At 34.5% G+C, this 27,894-nt stretch overlaps 1 protein-coding gene across 1 annotated transcript in view; it reads right to left on the reverse strand.

Moving 5' to 3' along the window:
* The window catches only part of LOC116347557 (protein scabrous-like), a 50,085-nt gene that overhangs the window by 10,877 nt on the left and 11,314 nt on the right, over positions 1-27,894 (reverse strand). The window contains exon 2 of the mRNA XM_031778197.1: positions 18,199-18,562. Within this exon, the coding sequence (XP_031634057.1) occupies positions 18,199-18,562 (364 nt within the window). The remainder of the gene's footprint in view (positions 1-18,198; positions 18,563-27,894) is intronic.

Consider the following 27,894-nt stretch of genomic DNA (forward strand, 5'->3'; position numbering starts at 1 on the left):
CAAGGCAACAATAATGCTCGACGTTAAATAAGAAAGCATTGCCACGAAATTTAAGTATCCATCGTTGGATTGCACGATTGAAACTGAAATGACTATATATAAATTCGGTTCGGGTTTCTCAAAGAGAAATGTGGTTGTATTTTTGCAGAAAACTGAGCTTTTGGCAAAGTTTTTCTTTGTAAATATGCTTCTCTATCACTTGTAATACGGTTTCTTCATTAAATTTTACTTTTTACACCGTGCATTTTTTTTGCTATTGTTAAGCAAAAGCTTGTTCATTGTTTCTTTCGCTTTATTCATTCACTATTTGACTTGCAAACGTAATCAGTTTTTCGCATGGAATTTGTCATGTAACTGCTTCTTTACGCCAAAATATTTGCCACATTACTTCTTCCACTAAAAGGATGTTTGACGCTTTTTTCTCTCTTGGTTTTCATTCAAGAGTATGGAAATAAATTGCTAAGAGGTGCAGAATAAATGCAATCATGCTGTATGACATGCAAAGGATCGTGACAGTGGCTTTCAATAATGTCGATGTGGTTGTCGGCATCATCATGGCAAATGCAATGATGTGTGCCTCGGAAGCATAGTGTTGAAAATGAACGCACGTAAAATATTCAAAATATCATCATCAATTGTAATGTCATTGTCAAATCGGGAAGATGTGTCGTTGTGGCTGGCTTCTTGTGATTTTCTTCTATTTCTTTTTTTTTGGAATTGCGTATGTGGTTGATGCTATTCACAATTCGAACACACTGTCATTTACATAAACTTATGCAATCGAAACACACATAAGTACATGTATTCGATGTGTGTGCACACCAACTGAGGCGAGCTTGGCAAGAAAGAATAGAGAAAAAAGATACCCATCAAGTATAGTGAGAGAGATGGAGGGAATAGAATGCTACATTAAAATCTTATCACGTCGTTTTGATCAAAGATGAGAACATCTAGTAAAAACATGGAAGGAAATAAGAAAAATTGTTTCCAATTCATACATGTCGTTGCTGTCGTCGTTGTTGTTGTTGTAGTTGTTGTTACAATGATGCGGAGCAAGCAGACGACAACCACAGCAGAACCATTGTCGTTGATTTTCGTCTGTGCAATATCCAAATGGCAAATATACAGTCAATTCCTTAACGCCTCATCATCGTGTTTACTTCGCTTGACATTTGATTTTTACAAGCCACAAACTAGCAGCCAACACGCACAGATTTAACTATTCCAAACGAATTCAAATAAATGTTATGGGTGCAAATTGGAGGAAAACCACAAACATCGATGACGGGCACAAAGAAGGGTTGCATTGAAAATGGGATGGGGGCTAAGCAGACGAATAGCGCATGAAACGAAAATCAAAACTCTTTTTTTCTTCTCTTCTCTCAGTATTATCCGCTCTTTTTCTCTCTAATACGAATCTCTTATACATTTTCAATCGTAAATGTTTACGTTGTCATCGTCATCGGCAGCCAGAGGCTATAGTATATATATAGTTACCGTTCACATTTTTTTGTGTGTTAAAAATCGAAACATTTGATTGCATTGACGAAACTATACCGCATAAAAAGGGAGCCATAGGAGGAAATGTATGAAAGAACACCATGATATATATTATATATTTAAGAAATGTTTAAATCTCAAACCCGATCTTTTAAGGTTTGATAAAGTTTTGCTTAAATTGTATAAAACCATTTTGTGAATGGATCCGAATTATGGATTGGTAGTGATTTACCCTTGCGAATGAAAGGGTACGTACATGTGTGCTTCACTTGATTGTTATATGGATTTTGATTTACAATCAACTAATGCCGAATGAAGACCGACTTCAATCACCGGTACACGGTGCAATCGAAATCAGCATTATATGCCACCATTTCATCCAAGTCAAGACTCAAGAGAATATATAAAAAACAATCAAATGAACATGTCATTATAAGTTACATATTTGTTACCCTCACTTTTTTTCTCTTCTACATTCAGCTATTTTATGTTCTATTTGACATCGTTGCAGACTCTTTTATTCTATCTTCAAATGTGAAGATCTTCTCGAGTGTACTTTGATTTATATTCGTACAGAACAAAAACAAGACATTTTAACTATTAGCTACATGGCCTTTATCTACCAAACACGTTGTTCAATTCATCTGAATAACATTCCATTCTATATTTGTTGCAAACGAAATAAATATAAGCACAATGGTTGTTGTGGCACATGAATCCGAAATGATATGACATTTGGTGGGCAAGACTGCATGATCCGTTTGAATTTCATTAATTTAACACAAACATTTTTCAAATTTTGACCTCTGCATGGGCCGATTAACACCCATACCAGAAACGCGTGCACACACACACATACACAGTCGAATAATGTCCAATTTCAAGACCATCGTATTATTCGGCTTATTCGCTGTGTTGTTATGTTGCCGATAATTTCAGCAACAATAAAAACAATAAAACGTAACAAGGCAACACAAGGCAACATGAAGCAAGTATACGATAAGAGAAAAACCATTGCCGTAAGAAAACCCAAACAATAAAACAAATAAAAGACGCGCACATTTACTGTTTTTATACCATTACCAGTGAAACAGTGGTGGGTGGGAGGGGAATGATGGTAAAAGAGAGTGAATGTGAAAGAATAAGTACCAAGTTAGACAAACAAAAAAATTGATTGAGCCACTTCCCAGTTCGTTCTTTGAATGTAAATGAAGTTTTTTTCTCTCTCTTCACTTTTACTCGAACTGTGCCATTTGACGGCAGACAACACTCGACATTTATTTTCGGTTGCTCTTCACTTTCATACACTTGTTTGCATCCGTCTATCTCTATCTCAATAGGATTTGTTCAACATTTAACGCTAATTGAAATAAAAAACATGAGAAACAATGTAGAAAATATTCAGATTTTTGCCAGAGTCGTTCTTTGTACAATTTAAAATGACAATGGCAGAATAGAGAATTAAGCGGTTTCATTTATTTGACATGATGAGAATGATTGTGCGGGATAAAAGAAGGAAATGCCACTGTACAGTGTTTCTTACTGGTTTATTCATCGCCTCAATTGCCATAATAATTCTTCGTTCACTCGTTGTGGTAATATTGTTCATACTTTGAGGCTGTCATATCAATATCAATTCATATCACAAATGGCTGCAAACATTACTGTATTATTTTGTGTGAATGAATGCGAACCAAATCGTTCAAATGGTTTTCGGTATGAATATCATTTGGATCTCCCCAAAAAAATGAGGCGTGTGAAAAACTGAAGAAGAAAAAATTAATGTGCATAGAATCGATGGTAGTGGGAAAAAAGTCATACCAATTTTGGTGAAATGATTGCTATTTGCGTTAAATGAAAATGCGTAAGCATATCGTGTTTTGTCGTTTTTTTTATGATTTGTTGTGTATTACATTTCGTCCGTTCAGCAAAACGATGCTGATAATGATATATTCATTTCGTTGTGAATATCAACAACAACAACAACAAAAAATAATGCAACATCATGCATTACATAAAATGCTCGTTCGCTCATTTTATTTATTGTCATTGTTTGTTCTTGAATTTCCGGAGATAGTACATCATTTCAATGTCTAAATACGCCAAATGTCATTGCGAATTATGATGAAAATGCGAAGGAAATATTGTAATCGCACAGCTCTTAAATAATCACATAAGGCTGCCGTTAAACATCATTGGAATGAATAGCATTATGTAATATCAAATAACAGACGAATGAGAACAAGAAAAAAAGAACATATTTTGTTCGAAAGGTAATGCTGATTTGAAAACACTGATAACATGATGATAAAATACCATCACTTTGCAATGCCCAAAAATAAGTGTGTTCGTTTCGATTCTAGGCATTTCCCTTTTCATCGTCATAAGAAGCTTTCTTTTAAGCATCGTCTTTTTACCAACTTTACATCTATTTTCGCTCCATATCTTTTTTATTGAAGCAGAAGCATGTCTGCATTGAAGGTAAACGAGCACCTGTTTTGCTGAATTCTTTTTCCGACCTACGAATACACATAGACTTTCTCCCTCTCTCTCTTTACTTTATTGTTATGATTCAACATATCAATGTTAATTTTCATTAATACAATTTCAACGAACTGATTGTCATCGGATTTACCGTGTGCTTGTATTTCTAGCTTCAATTTAAATGTGGTTTGTTCATCGATCAGATATTGAATAATTGCTACAATGTCAATGTTGAGAAATGGAATCGTTTTCGGGCCAAATCGAACAAACACAAATAGGAATCAAAATTCACGTTTTCAACACAATCAATGTGGATTTCTTTTCTCTTCATTTTTTCTATGGCAAAATGTAGATAACGGTACACGACGAACGCACCAAAGTCGAACGTATTGCATTTTCGACTTTTGTTATTGTTATTGGTATATCTGATGGCTGATGCTGTTGCTTCGACAATGTAGAAAGTGATTTTATAGAAGACAGAAGGGAAAAATAATGCCCTTGGGATATGTTAAAAGAACATCACCAAAGCAAACTTTGATTGTACAAATTGATTGTCATCGAAAATTTGTATTCGATGACATTGTGGAATGCACTTAAGTCGAACGGATACTGAATTTACTGAATTTATACGAACATTTCAACCACTTCAAATGAATATCTTCATTCTCCATCAAATGTGAGATGATTGAAACGAAACGAGAGCAAAAGAAAACACGGACGAAATTTCCAGTACACACAGTGTGTGTGTGCACTGTGCACATCATAGCATCATCACAGAACTAATAATGGTTGGAATATTTATAGCTGAAACGAAGCAGAAAAACAAACTAAAGTGTGTAGTTGTGAATACGTGCTTGTTATGATGAGATTTGTGTGTTTCGGTGTGTTCAAAATAGGAAGAAATGGTGAATGATGTCATCGGTTGTTACCACACCAATAGCAATCAACAGTAAAAACAAAAGTGAAATGGAAAAGCAAAAGCATCAAACTGTAAGAATTGCTCAACACAAATCGGTACTTCTGTTGCATACTGTAATTTGCCTACTGATTAAAATCGATGGCCGAGGCAAAAGCGGAAGCAACAATACAAACACCAACACAAAATCTATGATGATGACTGCTGGTGTGAAAATTGATGTATGAAAACGCCTGTTGTCATATATGTGCTCGACATTTTTGCACCCGTTCGCATTATTTACACTGACAAAGAGGCTGGCGACAACAAAAACACATACACAAAAAGGGAACATTTCACGACTGAGAATCTAAACACATGATTATTTTTCGCTTTGTGATTTCAGACAAACAGAAATCACCGCCAGATATAAACTGAGCAAATACAATACACACACACTGACTGAGAAACAAAAGAAGAAAATTATGTCCACTTCACCTTTTGCTGGATTACGCTCAATTATGTACTTAATGATAATGTGAAAGTAACACAAAGCACATAGCGGCTGCGTCCACCACCATAACAATAATGGAATTATGGATAATAGAAAATGTGGTGATTGCTTGAATGTAATTTAATGTGTGTGTGTGCGAAGTTGGAGATGTGTAAACGTGCATATTTGCTGGTTGGTGGCAATGAGAATAAAAACTAACTCAACTCAACAAACTGAATTGTCAACACAATCTATGTGCGCGAAAACATGTATGAAGGGGCGGCAAATGAATAGCAACAACATTAAGCCATTTTAACTGGTAAAGTGCCAACAGAATGGGTGCACTGGTTCTGCCATTCAGGGAGAATCGAGCGCAAAGATAGATACAGAGAGCTTAAAAGACATAAAGGAAATGAGCGTTATTGTTATGCAAACATGTCGTTGTGTGTGTGTGTGTGTGTGTTTGAATGTCTCGTGGTGAGAATTTCCATTTTTTTCTTCGAATATTCTTTTTTTTTTAATTTTCATTTCAGTTTGCGTACTGTTGCTTCATTTTTATTCTATTTCATTTTATTTGGTTGGTTGCCACCGATTCTTGCATACCGTAATTTACACAATTTCGTTTCTCATACTCGAACTAGACACTCTTTCTGACACACACACACATACTTTTTGTCTATGTTTAGTTGGATATTTTATAAATGTGCTGTTGGTTGTAGCAATGTAATAATCGTAAGCTGGTGGTGATTCATTCTGATACACTTCATGTACCACATGCTACTGAGTTAATACATTGAACAGACGCGACCAAATTATAAGCACATGCATAATGAAATGTGATAAGTATAGTAAATATGAAGAGCGTTGCAAGCACAAACACCGACCAACCGAACAATGACTCCATGAACATATGCAACGATGCCAAAAAAATTAGTTGAATAAATACTCATTTTTGTACTCCTTACTTGCGAGGCATGAACCTCTTTATCTACATTCCTCATCAATTTGTAGCTGATGGTTTTGCAAGCCAATTTACAACTCTTCTTCGCTTTATTCTGTCTCTCTTCTTCACTTGCTTGGCAAGTCGCAGCGTTTTGACTGAAAAAAATGCAAAAGGAGAACATATTGCCTCATCACCATCGAGCAATGAGGACGAGAACAATTACTGTTTTGTTAAAACAAAAAAAAAAAATTTGAATAAATCTTGACAAATCTAAAATTGTATTGATAATGAGCTTAAAGGTGCACGCATCATTTTTCTGTTTGCTTTTCTTCATGGAGACCAAATGTGGGAGTTATGACATTGTACATTTTAAAGATCACAAAGTTTGCTTGATTTTCAGATGTACAACATATATACACTGTGTACACAGAGCACATGCCATGAATGTATATTTCGTAGAAAAGTTTGCAAGTATTATCATTTGAACTTGTTGTTTGAATGATACGTTCATTCGCACAGGTGGATATGCTTCACAGAAGGAAGGAATTATGTTTCGCGCCCATTATGTTGATTTATATGGGTTTAAAAATGTAAAGTAAAAACATAACGAAGGAAATGGATTCAGATAATTGTCAATGGTGTTTTGAAGTCGAATTGAATTACCATTGTAATGAGCGCGAGTATCAAATAGCAACAATTTCAATAGATTAAACCTACTGAGTAGAGAAAGAAAAGCATAATTTCACACGCACCCATACACATAATATCGACTGTAAAACATTTAAAAACGGTGTATTTTGTTGAAAGAGAGAAATTCCTTTTTTTTAATATTTTGGCAAAAATACAGGAAAAGGAAGAATACATGAGAAAAATTGCAAATAAAAGCTTTTTTGGTGGAAAACATTTCATTCCGGATGTTCGTGAATTATATTAAATGTCACAAATGGTATCATGTGTGACCTGGATGGATTGTACGCGTTTTTACCATGTCTCTCGTCTGTACCATCACTCTGTGTGTCGCTATTTCGTTCACCGTTCTCGCGCGCTGTGCGAATGTGAAAATCCATCAAAACCATTTACAATCACATAAAAGCGAATAATATTCAATTTACTTAATTTCGCTTTGGATTTCCATATGGTTCCATTTTATCCTGTAACTTCGTGTATTTCATTCCCGGTTGGCTATAAATATACCAACACAGACAACACAAGCACATGTTTATTGTTTGAATATGTGTATGTGTGTTTTTGTGTTATTCATTGACAAGAATCATAATGCCAGCCAGTTGTATTCTGTTTTTGCTTGTCGACGACGACGACGACGACGACGACGACCAGCAACAGTAAAATAAATATCACTACGGTTTACGTGATTGAATTGCGTGCATTTTCATAGTCGAAACAAGTGAAAAGACTTCTGGTCTATTTTGTACGAGTTTCTCGTTACCATTTGTATTTGATGTCATTGTTGTTGGCAAAATGATGAATATAGTATATGCTCATGCGAATATAATTTTTTTGCATATAAAACATGTAGCCAAAAATATTGCGTTGTGTGTAGAGTTTGTATATTGTACACATTATTTGTGATGTTTGCACGATGAATTGTTGTTATCTTCTGGCAAAAGCGTGATATTTGCCGTTACTTTAGATGTGTGCCATATAGGATGGAGTGGGCGTATGTGATGTGACAAAACAGTTGAATTCGTGTGCAACGAAACGAACAGTGCGTACATTTGTAATTTTTCTGAATTTCTCTAGCAATGAAAGTTCCTGTCTTATTGTGTATATTGTGTACCACCATTTCGTTAGAAATATAACAGGCTATGAATTAGGCAAAAGTCAATAAAAAGTGAAAATAAAACGACAACGATTTTTACTGTGCATGCCAAACATAACCGAAACATCGTTAAAGGTTTATATGTATAAGGTGGATGGTTTGCTTTGTACCAAATTGTGTCAATGTGTATGTGAATTGTTTGGCATCAACACAGAGTCAAACAAGAATGAGCCGAACAAGTGAAAGCACCGAAATAAATCATAAATTGATAGCTCAATGGCAACACACAAATATTCGTGTGTGCTCAAACAAGCCTTTTTGATTTATTCCTTTATGACTTAATAAAATTGTTTCGACAACGATGACGACGACGGAAATTTTTTTCACCTCCCTGACGTTTATTCTGTCTCGCTTGCGTTTATCAGCGTTCCCTTGACTTTTTATAACATTTTACTTTCATTCTTTTGAAGCTTTTTATATATCAAACAATCTAAAGAGCGAAAAAAAACGTACAGCGTGCTTATTTTGATTCTTTTGGTACGAAACTAAGCTTACGAATATGAATGTAGTAAATATTTCCATTTTTTTCATGCGTATGGCCTCGTCGAAGCGACCATATATATATCTGTCTTGTTTTGTTTCTGCATTAATTTTTAATGCGTTTCCATGTGTATATATATTTATTTTGAATCCGTTGATGAGACACATAAACAACAAACGTACAACAAAAAAGAGAAATAAAAAGTGAAAAAAGTAGTGAAAAAACTGCTTGATAAACACACAAAATGAATTCAAACAAAAGCTGTTGGCACAATGAGCGGGAGTGAATTTCAGATTGGTTTGGCGCAAGATCAAGAGGGAACGAACGAACACACGTAAGTGTATGTAGAAATTGTGTTGCTTAATTGGCGTGTATACATAAATCCATGTAAATTCATACCGAAAAGTCTTTGTCGCATTTGCACATAAGCCACTCATGCCCGATGTCAAATGAATTTGTGTTCGTTTACCCTATTCCATGCTCGGCACTGTTCTGCTCTAACCCGAATAGGTTATAGCGTCTTTTTTTCTCTCTCTCGTTTTCATTCCATTCATTTATTTCCATCCGTTTGCACGATTATGTGTGTATTGATGCTCTTATCGGATTTTTGCGACATCTTTAGCTATACTATGTAGATTTTAAAATGTATCTAGATAGTATTTCGTTATGTTGTTTCCTCGTTGACAAAACGTTCGTCTTCGCAACGTAACGGCGAAAAATATGTATGAATATTTTAAATACGATAATTCGAGAGGAACGCAGAGAGCAACAGAGTGCAAGCTATTGATTTAACGATGTGAAAATCCAACTTTCAAGCCCTACAACTTCGTAATCGCCCATTTACTTGCTCATTCGCTTCTTCGTTTACTCGAATTGTTCTACTTGTTGTTCTTTCGTTCATATTTCTTTTTCTTTTTCATGAAAAAAAATATGTCAAACTTTTCTAATTACTTGTAAATCTTTTGTCGTGTCATAACAATAATACAATAATAATATGCACACGAATCTCTTAATTTGCGGAACACATCGTGTAATCTACGTACTTTTCGATGAAATGGTTTACGGCAGGCTCACATATTCCTACATTCAAAAATGATTGAAGCGCCTGTCTTTTGCACACATTCAAAACATCCATGCATTACTTAACCACAATATTTTACCGTTTCCAATGAAAGACAAGAAAGAAATTGAAGCTTTTTTAATTTACATTTAATACAATTATTGTTCGGATATGTATTCAATGAATTTTCACATTGTCGCTTATGTGTATGAATGGTATATTGTGTTGATGAGGGAACACAACAAAACGAATCATTACAAATTCATAATTCACAGTACAGCAACAGTTATGAAAATGTTGGCACGAGCAGAAAGATAGACGCAGAAAAAACAACAGAAAAAGTAAATTGATCGTAAATATTATGAAGGTTTTAACTCCAATATTTGTGTTTGTCTTTTTTATACATAGATATGTTGTGTCAAGGCTATGTCGCCTAAATTTAGACATTGTCTTAATCTGATACACAGCCTGTCTGATTCGCTCGAAGCTTTTCCATTTTACCGTCGATTATTAGAAAAAGAAGAAAAAAAAAGATTTGAAATATCGCCGAATTTTTCGTCACGAAAAGTGGTATTTTCGTGTATGTATATTTTAAATATGAAAAAAAATACACAAAAAACATCTTCTCCATTTCACCGATTTTCTCCATTTCAGCTCGCATTCTCTTTCAATCTCTCTTATTCTGTATGCAAAGAAACAGCCAACAGCTTTAATCTACTTAGAAGGAATATTAAAGTGATACCATCTATTGTTAGCGTCCGGCAAATATTTTGATGTCAGTCGGTTATTTTTTGGAGTCGCAGATTCTAATGATAACACCGGGGCCAACGGTATCGAATCGAATGAGCATGCCAAACAAAATGAAAAAAAGCTCTTCAATAAAAATAAATGTGAGCAGCTAAAATGCAATTCGGTTAGAAATGACGTTGAAATAGAGAGAATTGCATAAAATAGCAGACACAATGCAATAAAAGTAGACAAAGAGTGTAAACGAAACTACAGAATACTGTAATCACAAAAATCGGATCCTTTTCTGCTTACTCTCTCCTGCATTTTCCACCATTGTATTGTGAGATTCTTTAGAATCAACAGTAACAGCAATCGGACAGAAAAATGCCATTGCAAAAGAAAGAAAACCGTCAGTCCGTAAAAAAAGCTATACGAGCACAATATTTGGTTTGTTTTGCTCTCATTCAAATCACTCTATTGCACAAATGCCAAGAGAGGCGAATATATCAGACCAAAGTGTGCACTGGAAAAACTTGGATGGGTATTCAAATTTCGATCGATGCCAAATGTTGAAAAACCATTACCAACGATTTTTTCTTCAAAATTTGACTTTGAAAAAAATAAAATCATCCAAATATGCACTATTTTTTTGCCGACATTTTCTGTAATTTGATTTGAAAAATTTCAAATGGACAGTGTTTGTGTCAGCAAATTTCCAATCACTGTAACTGTAACTGAGTCGGCAAATTTCATCACCGTTTAGAATTACCAAAACTGCCAAACTTTTTAATTACTTTACTTGAGTACCCATCCGAAAACCAAGCAACCTCCAAAGCTTATTACTTAACGTTACCTTTCTTTTGGTTATTTTCTTAGTTTCAATTTCATTCTTGATCACCGTTTGCAAAATAGTAGCAACACAAACAAAGAACATACATCTACTGGATTAAAGGAGTTTTGTTTATCATTTTCATTGTATTTTGTTTTGTTGTAACACTGAAAACCACAGCTGAAAAATGTAGTTGCCATTCATTGCATGAGAAAAATTGAATTTGGAACAATCAACGGCAAAATGGCATCAAAACGTCATGAGAAATATATCCGAAAAAATATCATTTCAAATATAACTGCAATTGCAAACTAAATGATAATGACAATAATTTTTCACAATCCACCATCCAAATGGCCGTTCATAAATTCATCTCAGGTTGTCATTTCGATTGTGTGTCTGTATTATTTTAACATTTTTCATATAGCTGCGTTGCTTTTTTTTTCTTTTCGCCCTTTCATCGCGTCATCTTCTTTTCAATGAGAGTTGAGGGGTTAAAGCGCAAATGTCAGTCGAATGTAATAAGGAACATGGGCCCATATAATTTATACAAAATGTTGCATGTGTGAAAATTACCAAGTTTTCCCTGAGATCATGTGTTCACGCTGTTTCTCTCTCTCCCTCATTCTCTTTCGTATAAAGCATTTTTTCTCATTTTGCAATGAGATTTTGAAAGCCACTGTGGAATGGTGCCTGCAAAGCTATTTATTTCACTTTTATTTTGTACGCTCACTTGCACCATTACATCTCATTTTCGCAAAAATTCGGTGTGCTTTTGTTGTTGTTTTCCCTAAGCTTCGGAAAACGGAATGGACATGAACGCAAATTATATTCAAGTGTCAAAACTGAAGTCTGAAAGGATAGAAAGAAAGAAATATAAAGTGAGAGAAAAGAGCTATCTCTTGTTTTTAGCTTGACGTTGTTTCCGCTTTATACTAGAATTACGAGCAACACACAATAACAGCAATATCCAGGAAACTACCATATTCCAGTTGATGTATTTTTTAAGGAGACATGAGCGCGCGTATACTCCATTATCTACTATTTTTCGTTAGATTTTTGAATTAAACAAGTGCTCACATTATACAAACGTACTCTCATCTTCAATTTATATTTCGAAAATATGTAAATGATGTTTGCTGAATACTTTTCTCTGTGTCACTCTTTCTCTCTCTCTCGCAAAAACACTTCTAGTACTATGTATAAACATGATGTACTCAATGCATTTCACATGCAAATTTTTACCGGTTGCAATATGTATTGACACATAGCACACATTACCAGTCTGAAGCCGGATGTCATAGAAAAGTGCTACTATTTTTGCATGGTTCAGGTTCCGCTTATTTAGTCTTGGTTTTGTTGAAATGAAAAGATTCTAGAAGGTATATATATAAATACGTGAGAGTCAACTTGGATTGTTTGATTCTTTGAATATAATAATATGAGTTCAAGGTAAATATGAACAGAGAGAAAGCGAAAGGAAGAAAATTCAAAATAAAAACAGTGAACAAATTTAGTTGAAATCTATTTTCATCCGTTTCAAACATCAAATAGATTTTTTTTTTGTGAATGAAAAAATAAGAAGAATGCTGAAAGTAACCTGATATATTTTATATGGGCGACATGGAATGATGGCCAAAATAGACAACTTCAACGAAAAATGTAACTTTTCCATGTAAAAATTCCATCGAAAATGGTGGGGAAATTCAATCATTCATGTATTTTTTTATTGATTCCCTTATCACTGAAACCCGATAGGTATATTCGATTCTTGATTTTTTGTAACTTGTACATAAAAAATAGTGTAATTTAAATTTTTTTGACGTAATGACATACATTCCTTTTCGAACAATTAGTACTTTCAACCTGGTGTCCCAAAGTAAAAAAAATATATTAAAAATAGAGATGCATGTTTGCTATGCTCATCGATGCAATTATTGAAGAAAAAAAATGTGCATCGAAATGTACAATTTCAAATTGAATGACAAAGCTTTGAGCGATTTTTACTGGCATATTAACACCGATAGCAAAAACAACCACTGTCAATTTATAACATTCAAATGTGTGTTCTAGAGTGTTATTTTGAGTAACAGCAGCCGCCGAAGCAGAAGCGTAGTAATTAAAAATGCGCAAAAATATGCACGTCATGCAATCGTTGAAATGATGACGATTTGTTTTCTCTCATTTCATCGATTGTTCAGTAGTTTTCGCACGTCGCGCCCGATATATAACAATTGAGTTGATTTCAACTATATGGTACATACACAACAATTGGAATTCAGATGAACGTTCAACGAATCATAGCACTATCATTGGACACAAATTGAATGGGTTTTGGAAATAGCGAATATTTTTTATTTGCTTTTGTTATGCTTTTTTCCATTTGGCCAACGATAAAAACCGAATAAACTGGATTTTATTGGCAAAGTTGATTTTATTGACGGATGAAATACCGAAAATAGTAAATAAAAATGCCATTTTCTCTCTCTCTCTCGCTCGCTCTCTTTTCTCTCTGAATGCTTTGTTCGTACTTGCGTTCAAATCGTCTGAGTGCGAGCGAAATACAGAGATAAACAGCGAACGAACAAGCGAACAAATGAATGAAGTGGAGAGAAGCGAACATTCGATTCCAATAGATCCATTGAATGCTAGATTAAACTGTTGATCGACAACTCAATTTTCTATTGCTATAAGTAGGATACAATTTGTGCTTATGCGATTTTCGTTTTTGTTTTATGCGTTTTATTTGTGTCCCTTTTTTGTGGGCAAAATCTCTCCATTTATTCATTTTATGTGATTTTGATATGTTTTGTCGTGCGCGCAATGCAGCACATTACATCTTGTTGCTGTTGCTGTCGCTGCTTCCACCATTTCTTTCGGTCGCTTTTCTTTTCCCACGCCTCTGTTCATCTCAAACTTTTCTCGTTCCCTATCTATCTAGTTATTGTTGTTTATCATTCCGTATTTGTCATTCAGTTGATTGTTATTTTGCTTTTCGAATTTTACTGTTCGGGATGTTTTCATCTCCTTGCTTTTATGAACACACAAGTATTTTAATCTATTGTACTTTCGACAGGCAATCGCAATACTTTGCATAGCCACTGCTGCTGCTGCATGTTTGTGGCATCTAGATTGCGTACGGTTGTGTGTGTGTTGCTTCACCTTTTTTCACTTTGGTTTTGGTTTAGTTTTTGTTGCTTAACTAGAGCAATGGGAAATTTTATATCATTCATTCATTTTAGTTTTCTCGTCTCTCATATGCTCGACTCTTTGCGGTTTCTCTCCGTCTCTCCCTCCCTTCTGAACTTTGTTCAAGTGACAGTGATGCTGAAAGATTTCAATGTACGATTAGCTGAAGTCAACCTTTATAATTTGCTTTCGGTCAAATTGAACACATGTGCAAACTAATGCTGGCACGAATTTTGATCTCTTCATTCCGATTTCATCGTAAATAATGACATACTCACAAGCATCAAAATTCCGAATGTTTGGTACAAACATGAAGCTATGATTCAAAATACACATTCAAATACGCACACACACACACACACATTTTCCAAACGAACTGAACCGAAACGTACGATTGAACGACAGAAATCTTTCATCTTGTATACTTACTTGATAGAAATCACGTTTTGTCAGCTGTAAATAAGCGTTATCCGAGCTAAATAAAGGATTTTTCAATGCAAAGTTTATCTGGCATGAATTAACAACGGAAAACATGTCACGTTGAGCAAAAGTTTGAATTGTAAATGTCATGAGTGCTGTGTGTTTTTTTTAAATGTGCGCTCATTTCATACAGAAATCAAAAGACTGCTGGCGATGGCAGTGATGGTTTTTACTTTTGTTTTATTTAAGAATGTCAACAGGAATTTGTCAATACTTTCACTACTTCATCACAATGAAAATGTTGTGTGATAAAAATTGATGGCAATTGTGCACATACGAGAGTGCAGTGAAAAGAGAGTGTGTTAAAGTGTTCGATCAAAATCTTATACAAAATTTAACATTGTAAGCATTTAAAATGATTGAAAATGGACTTAAGTTGAATAACCGAAATTCCATTTGAATCTCGCCCATTTTCGAAATGAATAAAACGAACAACAAACGACTCCGCGATTTACGAAGCTGTGTACGCGCAAGCTGTATAATTTTCGGTTTGAAATCAAGATAAAAAAAATGCTGGTGTTACTGTGGCATCGTCTTGAAATTAATTATGAAAATTGCTGATGAAAGAGAAATGCGCTCCAAAAAAAATACTTTATATAAATGAGACTTTCAGCGCGCGTAATCAATGCACAGCAAAAGTGAGAGAAGACGAGATGAAAAAAATAAAGCAGGTGCAACACAAAATCGGTCAAAACGTAGCATTGTTATTATCATATATGTATGTATGTGTAATGTGTATACATGTATGCGAGATCAATATTCTCGGTTAAAAAAATTGGCCCGATGAACGGCATCTCTTCTTTGCTTTAACGATAAATCAATAACGATGAAAACCAAAGAATCGGAAATTCGTTAGTTTTGAAGAGTGGAAGAAACATATCGAGAATTGACGAAGAAGCACGAAAATATGTGCACCAAACGTATCCGTTGAATATAATTCCGTCAGTTTTGCGTTATCAGTTTGTATCATACAATCCATTTCCACACACATCAACAATTTGATATTCGAATTTTTCCGCTGGCTATGCATTAATTTCATACGAAATACGATTTCGATCTACATTCACATTTAATTTCGTTTCTGTACAATAAACGATGTACAATTTTCGATTTTTTTTTTTTTGCAATGTATGTTAACTGAAATACGATAAAGTAATTTTATGTGTTTCAAATTCAGTTCACGATGAAACAAATTCTGACTCACAAAGATTTTTATTTTTGACTCGCAATAAATGTTGTTAGCCACGAGAGAAAACTACAAAATCACCAATTTGTAATAACTTTCCTAAGCGAAACTATGAGTGCCTGAATTTTAATGGAAACCATTCTTAGTAAACCTTGGAAAACTTTTGTTTTCGTGTCATCCACAGCCATTCTAAAAAAAAGAAACACTGTGAAATCTGGTGATCACGTAAATGTGTTTCAAAATTCAAGTGTTTATTTATCCATTTCGGTGAACATATCTTTGATGAATGTTATTCTTCTATTGAACATTATTAAACTAATGGCAAAGCCATCGATCACTGAACTTTTGATTCGTATATTTATTTTCCAAAATGCCAACAAACATTTCGATCCTGTAGGCATGTATTCAAGTGAACCTTTAAAAAAATTGCTGATCAAAGAGAATGTACCGAAATTTAAATGGGAAAAAAGGTTGTTGCTTCGCTTTGTGATTGGCAAGGAAAGGTGAAAAGAATGGGATAGCTGACAATATCAGTTTGGTCATTGAATTTGCATGTGTCTGTGTAAGAGAATGCGTGTCCAACAACATGGTTCTAAGTTCAACTGAAATTAAAACTACCTGTGTTAGTAGACGGCATCCAAACATTTGTTTGAATTGATATTTTGTACGTGAATAAAATTAAAGACGATGCTAAGACATCAAAGGCACATATAACATATACTTTTTTTTTCTCTCGAAGACACATACAAACAGCAGAGACTATGTGTGGACGAAAGATGAAACGACAATTTCGATGAGAATGATGCAAAAAGAACCCAAAAAAAAGAAAGAAAAAAATGCGAACACCTTGGTGGTCAGTTCAATCAAATTCACCAGGGCAATAGTTCATTCGACGAGAAACACATTGAAATACTTTTCATTTCGGTTCGCATGGTTTCGATTCATTCGGGTCCATAATTAAAGGTAGGACATTATCAAACATTGAAAACACATCTTTATGAACCGATATACGCAATTCTTAACAACAACAAAAACATTGATGATGGCGAGAAGGATGAGGACGACGACGACGACGAAAAAGGTGCTAAATAACATATTTAATTTGGATTCAGTTGTTGAAAATACGACAAATTATCAAATGCAGTGTGATTGGATAATTGATAGAAATAAGGTAAAAACTATTCGATGTCGAAGGTGAGAGTGTAATTTAACATTTGAAATGTGCTTACAAACACCCATATCTTTATCATTCACCTCGAAAAGTTATTTTGTTTTGTACGCTGTCCAAAAAAGGTTCGTAATCAAATTACAAACGAGAGCAGCAAAAAAAAAAAAGAAGCGCTAAAGTACACAATAAGCTATACGAGCTCACTGGACCGTTACAGTGAGTGCACATGTCTAGAGCCACACATGCACACATTGATGGCGATCGATATACAAAGAAATACCGACCGACGAAAGTAACGAAAACGAAATAAAAACAAACCAGAATCGATCCAGCGAATAACAACAAATGCGACGATGAAAAAAAAAGAGCGATGCAAAACATCTGCTTTTTTGACTGACCAGTTGTGATTGGCCAGAAATAAAAGAAACCAAAATGCATTATCAGTGATTTTTTTTTGGTTTACCTTTTTCGATCAAGCACACATACAAACGATTAAATTCATCACCATCGACGATAAATTTGTATAAAAATCTTTCGTTATATATTTAGAGATCGTTTCCTTGTCCGAGAGATGTTGATTTTTGTTTTGTTCGTCTTTTAAATATCAACGCATATGGTGTACCATTTTTGCCATTGGCTATTTCCTCTTTCTCTCTCTCTCTGTCGTTTTACCAGTTATGTTAATATTACTTGTTGCAAGAATATAACGAATTTTCGCCAGGTGTTTATGGATTTCGATTTTATTTTTATTAGGATCAATGTTTGATGTCGTTTTTGTTTCTCTCTCTCTCTCTTCTGAACAGTTTGATTGCATTGAAAATTCATCGGTGTCGCCGATAATCACATGACGCATCTACATATATACATATGTTGAGATCAACTAAATAACATAAAATAATCCAATAGGTTTTTATTACTTACTTGAATTTGACTGCGTCGAAAATCATCGTCACGTTGAATTGCTTCGGCTTGTAGTTCTTTAACAGCTTGTTCAAGATTCTCTTGTCGCAATCGAATTGAATTCCATTCCAATTTCAATTTGTCAAAATCGTCACGCAGTTCGACCAAATCTTCAGCACAATTACTGCGTTGTTGCAAACGACGTGTCGTATTATTTTGCACATCCTGTAATTCCGTCAATTCAGCACGAAATTCGGCAATAACCTTCGAAAACCAATCAACTGTCAAACGCTCCTTATTGCTTACCGTATTCGATTCACTATGTATCGAACCCATTGTTGACGATTGATTGTTGCGCATTTTTTTCAAAGACTTTACTTCGTGTCTGAAAAGAAAATATAAAAAAGACGTATACACGGTTATGAATATGTTTAACACACAGAGAAAAGGTAAAAAGTATTTGAAAAAAAAAAAAAAAATGAGGGGACTGAAAATGAAAACACTGATAAAAGTTGTATAAAATAGTAATTCACTTCATATTAAAATTCTTTGTTGAAGGAGATAATGCCATAAAGAAATTGAACCCATCGGAATATACATTAAATAAAGTTTACGGCTGAAGTAGCATGTATGTGAGAATATTTGGAAGAAACTTTTCTTATACACGCATTTTTATTTCATGGCAATAAGAATTGACGTATACGGTGGATGCCAAAAGTTGTTTGTTTATTCATGGTCGTATAACACTAGCCTCCATACGCAGGCGGAAATATAGAACATTTTAAATAAATCATTCAAATTATATAGAAAATCAATGGATTGCTTTGGTTGACATTGTTTTGTGAGTTCAGTCCATTTTCCGTTTAATATCCGAGTGAATGTTATCTTATATTCGATATAAAGTCGGTACATATAAATCATGATATATCAAAATTCCTGTTCAACTGTTTTGCCGGTGCTCAGTGGTACCGTAAACTGTCATCGAATCCAATGTTAAACTGAACTGTATAATTGACACAGTTTGAATATTGTCGTATTCGTATGTTATGTGTATAAGTATATGCAACAATTATCAACGCTACTGTCATTTACTAAACCATTATGACTCCCTTTTACATGCATGTATAAGTGAATGTATGCATATGTTTTATTTGGATGCGATAAAGTCATGCGGTGTTAACATAAAGTTTGACAGTTAATATAATTGGCATGGGCATATGGTTGTGCAAATAGACAATGTACACACAACGTCATTTAAACAAATATATGCTTATTGTGTGTATAGTGGGTATGTGGTGACACGGATGGAGAACGAGTTGAAATTGAATTAAAAAAAATGTTACAGAGAATAAGTCCACATATATCGTGAGGATAATACAATCCAAAAATCAACTAGTGTTTGCTCTTCGGATGTATTCCGAGAATGGGAAAATATTTTCGATACACAGTTTTCTGGCTGTATTCATAGCAATTACCCAAGTTTTGGCCTTCTCATGTCTATGTATACTGGTTTTTCCACCCGGCCCTTTTTTAGCACTTAACTCAAACTATGTATGCGTAATGTACCGTTGTTTTAGCTTTCTAGTTATTAAACTCGACAAAAATTTGAGTAAAGTTCTTTTACTCCGTATTTTGATTATTATGGGTGCGACGAATTAGCAAACAAACCGAAAACCAAAAAAAGTATTGTTTCATTTTCATACACACAATCTCAACGTAATGTTCAGGATTTTCATTTCAAATGGTTGGGCGAGTGTGTCTGTTTTGTAACTAGATTTGTTATGTGAGTTTTATGCATGCTTCACATACACATTTTTCCCTTTTCCATTTACAAAAGCATTCGGTCTTGTATTGCGAAATGTGTAAATTAGTCACTAAATGCAATCAGGCGTCGAAATTTCTTTAGGCCATACACACACGCGCCAATTTATTCCAAGATTTTTACTTCAAATGAATTGCTAACAAAAACATCACAACGAAAAACAAAAAATAATGACCATTTATGCACATGTGCACGAGCATCATGTATATATTCTTCAAATTTGCAATTCGAATCGCTTTTGCTGTAGCAAAATAGATGTATCTTCATTGGTTTGGGCTAAAAATCTTTCGTTCGTAAATTCAAGCACTGAAAGTATTTCATGAACTTAACGTTAATGATAATTAGTCTTAATTTCCTTTTTTTTTTCCTTTCTTTGTCCACTTTCTCTCGCGCCTTCTTGAAGAATGTTTTGGTTGGTAGAGACACAAAGGGATACCAAAGACCAAAGATTCATTAAATGGATCGCACATTGAATTTGTTGGCCATTTTCATCACATGTGAAATTAGGAGACCATCACCACGACCAGCACCATATTCTCATTTGATTATTATGTTGTGCTGTTGCTATAACCTTCAAGTTTTACGCCATATTCGTTACATATTCTTTTAGATGATTATAATTAGCTTTTACTCTATTTGTAGTAATGCTCGCATATCATTCTCTCTCTCTGCCTCTTTATTTTAACTTTATTCATTTTTTGCTTTCTTCTCGTTAAACTTCTCGGCCATTCTCTGGGGTATTTTTTTCTTCTTACATCGTATGATTCTAATGTTTCAGGCAGATTATGTTGACCGAATCCAAATGCCTAAATGAACAAACTGGCTGCAAACCGAACCGAAAAAGCGAGAAAAACGCGCGCATATATGTATGGTAACTTTTTTTGGGTGTCTATGCTATTCTGTCTATTAAATTATATCTAATCTGAAGGGGCCGGTTTTTTTTGCTCCTCTGTGGTTTTGTTGGATTTAAGTCCTGACGCAGTAATGAATAAATTTCATTTTAAAGTGAATCATCCATATGGCCTCGGTTTTTGTTAGCTTTGAAATTGCTAGACATTTAAAAAAAAGCCTCTACACCAATTATCTTCAACCTCAAATAAGGTTATATTGGTTATAAAAATTAAACAAGTTCTTTTTTTCAATATTGTTCGGAGAGTTTTTTTTTCAATATTGATTCACTTTTTTACACAATTCGAATTTATCCTGTGATTAATTTCTCGATTAAACGATATTGATCAATGAAAAACGCATAAAAATATAAATTGATATTTTGTAGTCCATTGTGCTTATTTTATTAATTAAGTGATCATTTTTTTTTAATGGAGATAGAAAACGCATTGCTATTACCTATAAATGGGCTAGCATATCAACAATATATAATTGATTATCCAAAATGTTTGCCTCGTTCATGCATTAATTGGAAACGATGAAAAGAAGATGGAAAAAAGTGAACATTTTTCACATAGCAGTATAAACTGTTGAACCCTATGGAACTGTTGAAGAATGTAATGGCAATAGATGTTGTTAGCGAAATGTACAATGTTTACTGCCCAGTTAGTGTTGTTTACGGTTCAATTCTAATTTTAGCAAATGTTCGTCATATCCACAGTTTTTTCAATGAACATTGGTACACAAAACACGTATAGACACACAGTGTATGTGTGTGTGTGAGAGAGAAAGAGAGAGAGAGTGGCATCCATACATAATTAGTAAATGAGGCCGACTTTGAGGGCAAGTAATAACGTGGCCAAGGTGTATAGAAAGAATGCATCAATTTTAATTAAAAGGAGGCAACTATGTGCTGAAAGTGTACCGAAGTGTATATTTGATGCGTATTCGCCGTGAAAGCAGGTGGTGCATGATGATGAACAACGAGCACTAAGTGAATACGTCGGTGCGGTTATGTTCAAAACAACATTCTAATATTGAAATGACGTCTTTTTTTTCATGCCTTTTCTTATACTTGCCGTTGTTTCACCAAATGATTGCGTATATGTGTTGTTTTTTTTCTTATGCACATTGTTCTTTTCTTCTGTTTTCTTTTTTGGATTCTTTTTTTTTGTACAACGAATGGCATTTTATGCTGATGTCGCGAAAAAAAACTGATTTCTTTCTTTGGGGTGGAGAAAACAATGCACAAATATATGTGCAATGCATGCATTTCGATATAATGACTGTTAACGAATGCTGAATATGAGTAAATACAGTGTACTATACACATACTGAAACATAGGATTGATATATGCGAAGCAAATGGTTCACTTTCGATGTACGATTTCTTTGCACATAGTATCGACTGGTTAATATAGGATCCTTGCCTTCGTCGTTGATGATGCAGATAACCATGGCAATCCATCTTCATATGTACATATATTTACACACACACATACACATACACTAACTAGCAAGCGAGAATAAAAAAAAAACAAGAGCCAGGAAACTCATCGTACACATTTGCACATTTCACATCTCCACGGATTAATTCACATTTGACCTGAATTTGTATGTTTGCGCGCATCCCATCTCATCGACATCGTTGAAAAGTTGATGTTCGGCAATGCTGCCACTTCTTTTTGTCTTTGTTACTTTTTATTCTTTTTTTCTCCAACATCCTCTCTCTCTCTTTCATTCTGAAGCACTCCCGTTCGAATTTTTCTATTCGTTATTTGCTCACTTCATCTTCGTTCTTTGCGATATCTTTTTTTTGTTCTTGGTGTGTGTTTTTTTGCCTCCAATGAATGCTGTTGCTGTCACTATCGTGAATTCATTCATCGATGTGAATGAATGTAAAACGCACTCGGATGTGTTTGTGGTGAAAGTACCGCTGAAGATGCATCGATATAAGGAGGACATTGAGAAATTTGTCGTAACTGAATATAACTAACTGTTTTCGACTGTTGTTGATGGCAGTGGGGTTGGTAGAAAAAGCAAACGAAAGAGAGAGAGAGAGAGAGAGAGAGAGAGAGAGAGAGAGAAGTAGATAGAAAAAAACAATGTCGAACGGTATGGAAATGTGGAATCGGAAAGAGAGCACATTACTTATGCATCCTTTGCATACCGTTCGGTTTATTTTTTCTTGATTCTGATTTTCTTTTTTCGTTTTAAAAGTTTCATTTTAGTTTGGATAGTGTGTGCCTGTGCATGGCACGAATCCAGTGAAATTTGTATTTTACTTCTGAATAAAAAGAAGTTCTAAACGGGGATTTTTTAGAGCGTAAAAATCTTCAATGGCAATTATTGAGATTACAACCAATAACACACGTAAATAGAGCTTTTTACCTTTCTTCTGGCATTCTTTACAATAATCTTCATTTCCATTTTACCAATTGATTCCCTTCCACATAAACATTATGTCCCGCATTCTTCTTGTAATACATTTTCCTTCCCTCTCAAACTCATTTCATCAAGCATTCAGTAATGAATTCATACAGGCACCGCAACCATGTATGGTTGCATAAGATTACATCAGTAGTGCAATACAATCAAGCCACTGTACGGATATAAATCAGAGACTCCATTCAGTACTGTTGTCCAGAAGTTGACTGAATATTCAGGCATGCGGCAATGTATTATTGTTTCTTCGTTGTTTTTGTGTGCGAGTAAAAAAAATGGAATTTGCAGCCAAAAATACATAGTTGGACGCGATGCATATGTATATTCATTTATGAATTCATGTTCACTCTTCTCATCCAATCGTTGGCATTTGCACGAATGCCATTAGGTGGCCGAGTTTATTACAGCATTGCCAGATTTTTCATTAATTGAATGTTTAACAGAAATAGTAATTTTTACTAGTTTATTCCTGGAATATCTTCAATGATGGGAGCGAACGGGGAAGTGATGGAGAAGACAGTGTTTTTAAAACCAAATAGGATAATTCCATGTGAAGGCATACCATTTCATCGCTTTAAATCTATCTACTTGCCTTCTTTCTTTCTCTTTTCATCGCTGATCTTTTGCCATCGCACATGGACTTCACAGCAAATAGTTCAAACAATTCGATTCAAAAAGCAAAAATTCGAATGTGAGAATATTTTGGAGTTTTTTTTTCGCCTCATAAAGGTCGTACAGAATGCGGATGTGTATATATATAGCTGGGGGGTTTTACTTTAATTCAACAATTTGAGAAAGTATGTAAACGACTTCATTTAAAATGCATACTGAATAGGAATTGAGCCTTGAATGGGGAAATTCTTTAAACTTCTTCATCTCAAGCTTTTGATCCATTGCATACTTGGCGCAAATATATCATGCACGAATAAAGCGAAGAAATAGGGGAGAGACATGTGGGAAAATGCAGTAGTTTTATTGCAGTATTTTGCAGTTAGTTTATTTGTTTGGCTTCGTTGATGCACTTTATACCCGATTCTCTCTCCCCCTCCTCTCTCTCGCACAACACACATACTTGTCTTACCTCTTCATTTCTCTCTCTCTTTCTCTTTCTCGTCATATCCATTCATTTTTGCTTTGAGTTGTCATCGTTCCAAGGAATTGAGCCCAATCATTGAAATTTGATCGAAACTTTAGATAGTTTGCAAGAAACTTATAAGTAACCAACTTCGTATATTCAATAACAAACTGACTTTTTGCATTCTTCTTCGTCGTTATCATCATCCGTATACTATATACATATTTATATGAAAATGTAGTGTATGTGTGTGTGTGTGCGTAAATAAGTTGCGACATTTTGTTTGTATATGCTGTAATCAAACTATATTTCCAACTTAATCAAGTGAAATGCGATTGTGAAGATGGTTTCGCATATTTTCTGTGAAATAATTGAAATTTGTCGTTTTTTACTGTACACAAAATATTCCACACCAGATTGTGAGTATATGTGGATGCATATTTTTGAATCGCCTTAGAGGATGAACAAACAACATGTAAGTTCGAAAAGAATTTTTTGTAATTTCGAAAAGATGAAGAATCCAATATTATTGATGGATAATTTAAATTTCTATTTTCTCGTCAAAATTTCATCTCAATAATTATTGTAGACTTTGAGATTTTCCAAGCCTGCTAATAAGCTTTTATGGGAAAGTTGAGAATGCACTTCAACGACTTCGGGGTGGAAAATCCACTCAAATTAAAAGACAATTTAATAAATAGAATTTAGTTGTTTTTGCTATTTGGATCGTAATTTATATACAGAATAAAATGGAACAATGGCTCATAATATAAAATACACCCGTTCGATCGTTGTTTTATTAATTAAGATGCAATATGCGTTGTAAGTGCATGCAGGTGCAATATTAAATTTTGTATTGTATGCCAACCAATTGACTCGCTATGGCAATTAGAATTCAGATTGGTATTGTTAGTGTTTATCGAAATAGCAATTTATAGGGAAAATTCAATATTTCGTGGTGTCGAAACTCGGCTGAAGATGGGAGCAAATCGCTCGGTTATATTTGGTCTCATTTAGAGTTCTGACATCATCATCTTGTTCGACAGCAAAAGTTTGTAATTTTTCAAAAGCAAACTTTATATCAAATATGCACTTACATGAATGCAATCCAATGTAAAATATACGGGTTTCAAACGTTCACAGAGAGAACAAGAGAGAGAGAGAGAGAGAGAGAGAGAGAGAGAGAGAGAGAGATAGAAAGATATAGAAGGCGAAACACTAAAACAAGAGACGGCAGTCACAGCAACAACGCTCACTATCTACCCATGCTAATGGTGGCAAGAGCCAAGCGGGGTCCGATAAATTACGTGAAATTCGATAAAATTGAATTGCTCGGATCGTATTTTGCTATGGCTACGTACAGGCGAATTGGTCAAATACAAACAAATTTTCTCGAGAGAATTAGAGAAAATGGGAGAGAGAGATGAAGAAAGAGAGAGAGAGAGAGAGAGAGAGAGAGAGAGAATGGCAATATAGAGAAAGAAAAATGACAAAAGTGTGTCTAAATAAATAAATACACAGAAACAAATATTCGAGTACGGTTACTCGCACTTGCGGTGTTAGCAGAGAGTCTACCCTTCAAAATGAGTTACGCACTCTTTTTTACTCTATATTTGGTGTTAATTTCATCCAAGTGAACACATCATAGTGAAAGAAGAAATACATGTGTAGTGTAGTCATAGCCGCATGCGTTCAACGTACATATTTTATTTCTTTTTCTATCTGTTTTAGATGCCATTCCTGTTAACACCGCAAGTGCGAGTAAGCGTACTCAAATATTTGTTTCTGTGTATGCAACGCAAAATTCAACAAACACTTTACGCAAGATACCACCGTACACAAACGTGAAACTTGAGATTGAAATGTGTATAATTGATTTTTCATGATAGAAAATATGATGCACTTGCCGCTCCGTAATATACTATAAACATTTTATCTAAGCGCTTTTCATGGAAATTAAATAAATCTAAATATTCTAAATATTCCCCCAATGCGCGTTTAAAATTGTATGCATGTAAATGATAACACCGGATTTATGAGCGATAGAAAGTTACATACAGTGGTGGAAGCAAAAGAGGATGAGAAAAGGATACGAGATATGCGAGAGAATGTTGTTGAAAGCATGTTAACCGGACACAGTGTGGAGTGTGAGAAAATGAGAGACGGCCGGCAAATGATTCGATGTACAAAATTGCGATAAATAAACGAACTTACTTTAACTGGCTAATGAATTGCTTAATACGGAAAATTCACTTGAAGTCGAGAAACGACTGAAAGATAAGCGTTATTTGTTTCATACCAGTCAACATCGAAGCAGCTCAGCCATTTATCATTTTATCTTTGCGCTCTAAAATATGCATCGCATCGCAAAGCTTTCAGCCGTTATTTTTTTCTTTCGTTCATTCTATTGCTTGCTTGCTTTTGCTTTGCAATTATCCTGATGCAATATTACTGCATAAATGATTTTTTAGTGGCTTTATGTTCGTTTTGGTTCATTTTCTCTTTGCTTTTCTGATGGAATCGGGCGACATGTTTCTATTTATTTATATGTTTTCAAGTTGTACCATGTAACAACGTCTTTGACTTGATTTTACAAAACTTTGATAACTTTCACAAAATAACGAACAGATTCACAAATTGATCACTGGATTGGATATTATTCAAGAAAAGTCCGTTAAAATGTCTGGAATTGAGTGGTGGAAGAGTGAAAGAATTCCTGTGGACGGAGGTGAGAGCGAGCTGTAGAATGAGAAATGATATAGACAAGCGAAAAGTTTGTGCATTGTGTTACTTTGACTTAATTCGAAGGAAATGCCATTCAATTCGAGTGTATAGTTGGGAGCAGCGCAAATACTGTGACTTATATGCCATTACGGCAAATAAGTTTCACATTTATGTGCTAATGAGAAATTCTATGTAGATATTTCGCATCGTTAATAATGTGCGTCCGTTGAACTAGATGCATTGCCATAATTGGGTCATGAAATAATTGATAATGAAAAAATACACTCGTAACGTTGACAATGTGTGGTGTAGGCGTAAAAGTGGTCAGGGGGAAATCGAAGCATATTCCTATTAAATATATATTAATAACTGATTCAAATGAGCCCGTTTACTGGACAGCATAGATAAAGCAATACATGAACCAATGCAGAATTCACCCAATAATCAGAATCAATCAAGAATTAAAGTTAAAAGAGGGATTGTGTGTCATGTTCAGGTTTTGTCTGTTGAATATTGTCAGCATTGTATCTTGATGGTTTGGCGCACATATCGTTTCCATTTTCGAATAAATTATTCGAAAATATTTATGCAAATTGCACGACGTAATTTTATATACAGTTTTTCTTTAGTGTTTTAGTTGTGACAATATTTATTGTGAACGAATATGAAATATCATTTCTGCTTGTGTTGGTTTTATGGTTTTGTGGATTTGCGATAACAGCAATAATAACTTTGAATGAGTTATTCAAAATGTGTATGTGTG

The sequence above is a fragment of the Contarinia nasturtii genome, unplaced genomic scaffold (assembly GCF_009176525.2).
Source record: "Contarinia nasturtii isolate CC-2019 unplaced genomic scaffold, AAFC_CNas_1.1 Cnas_scaffold_129, whole genome shotgun sequence".
Lineage (NCBI taxonomy): Eukaryota > Metazoa > Arthropoda > Insecta > Diptera > Cecidomyiidae > Contarinia > Contarinia nasturtii.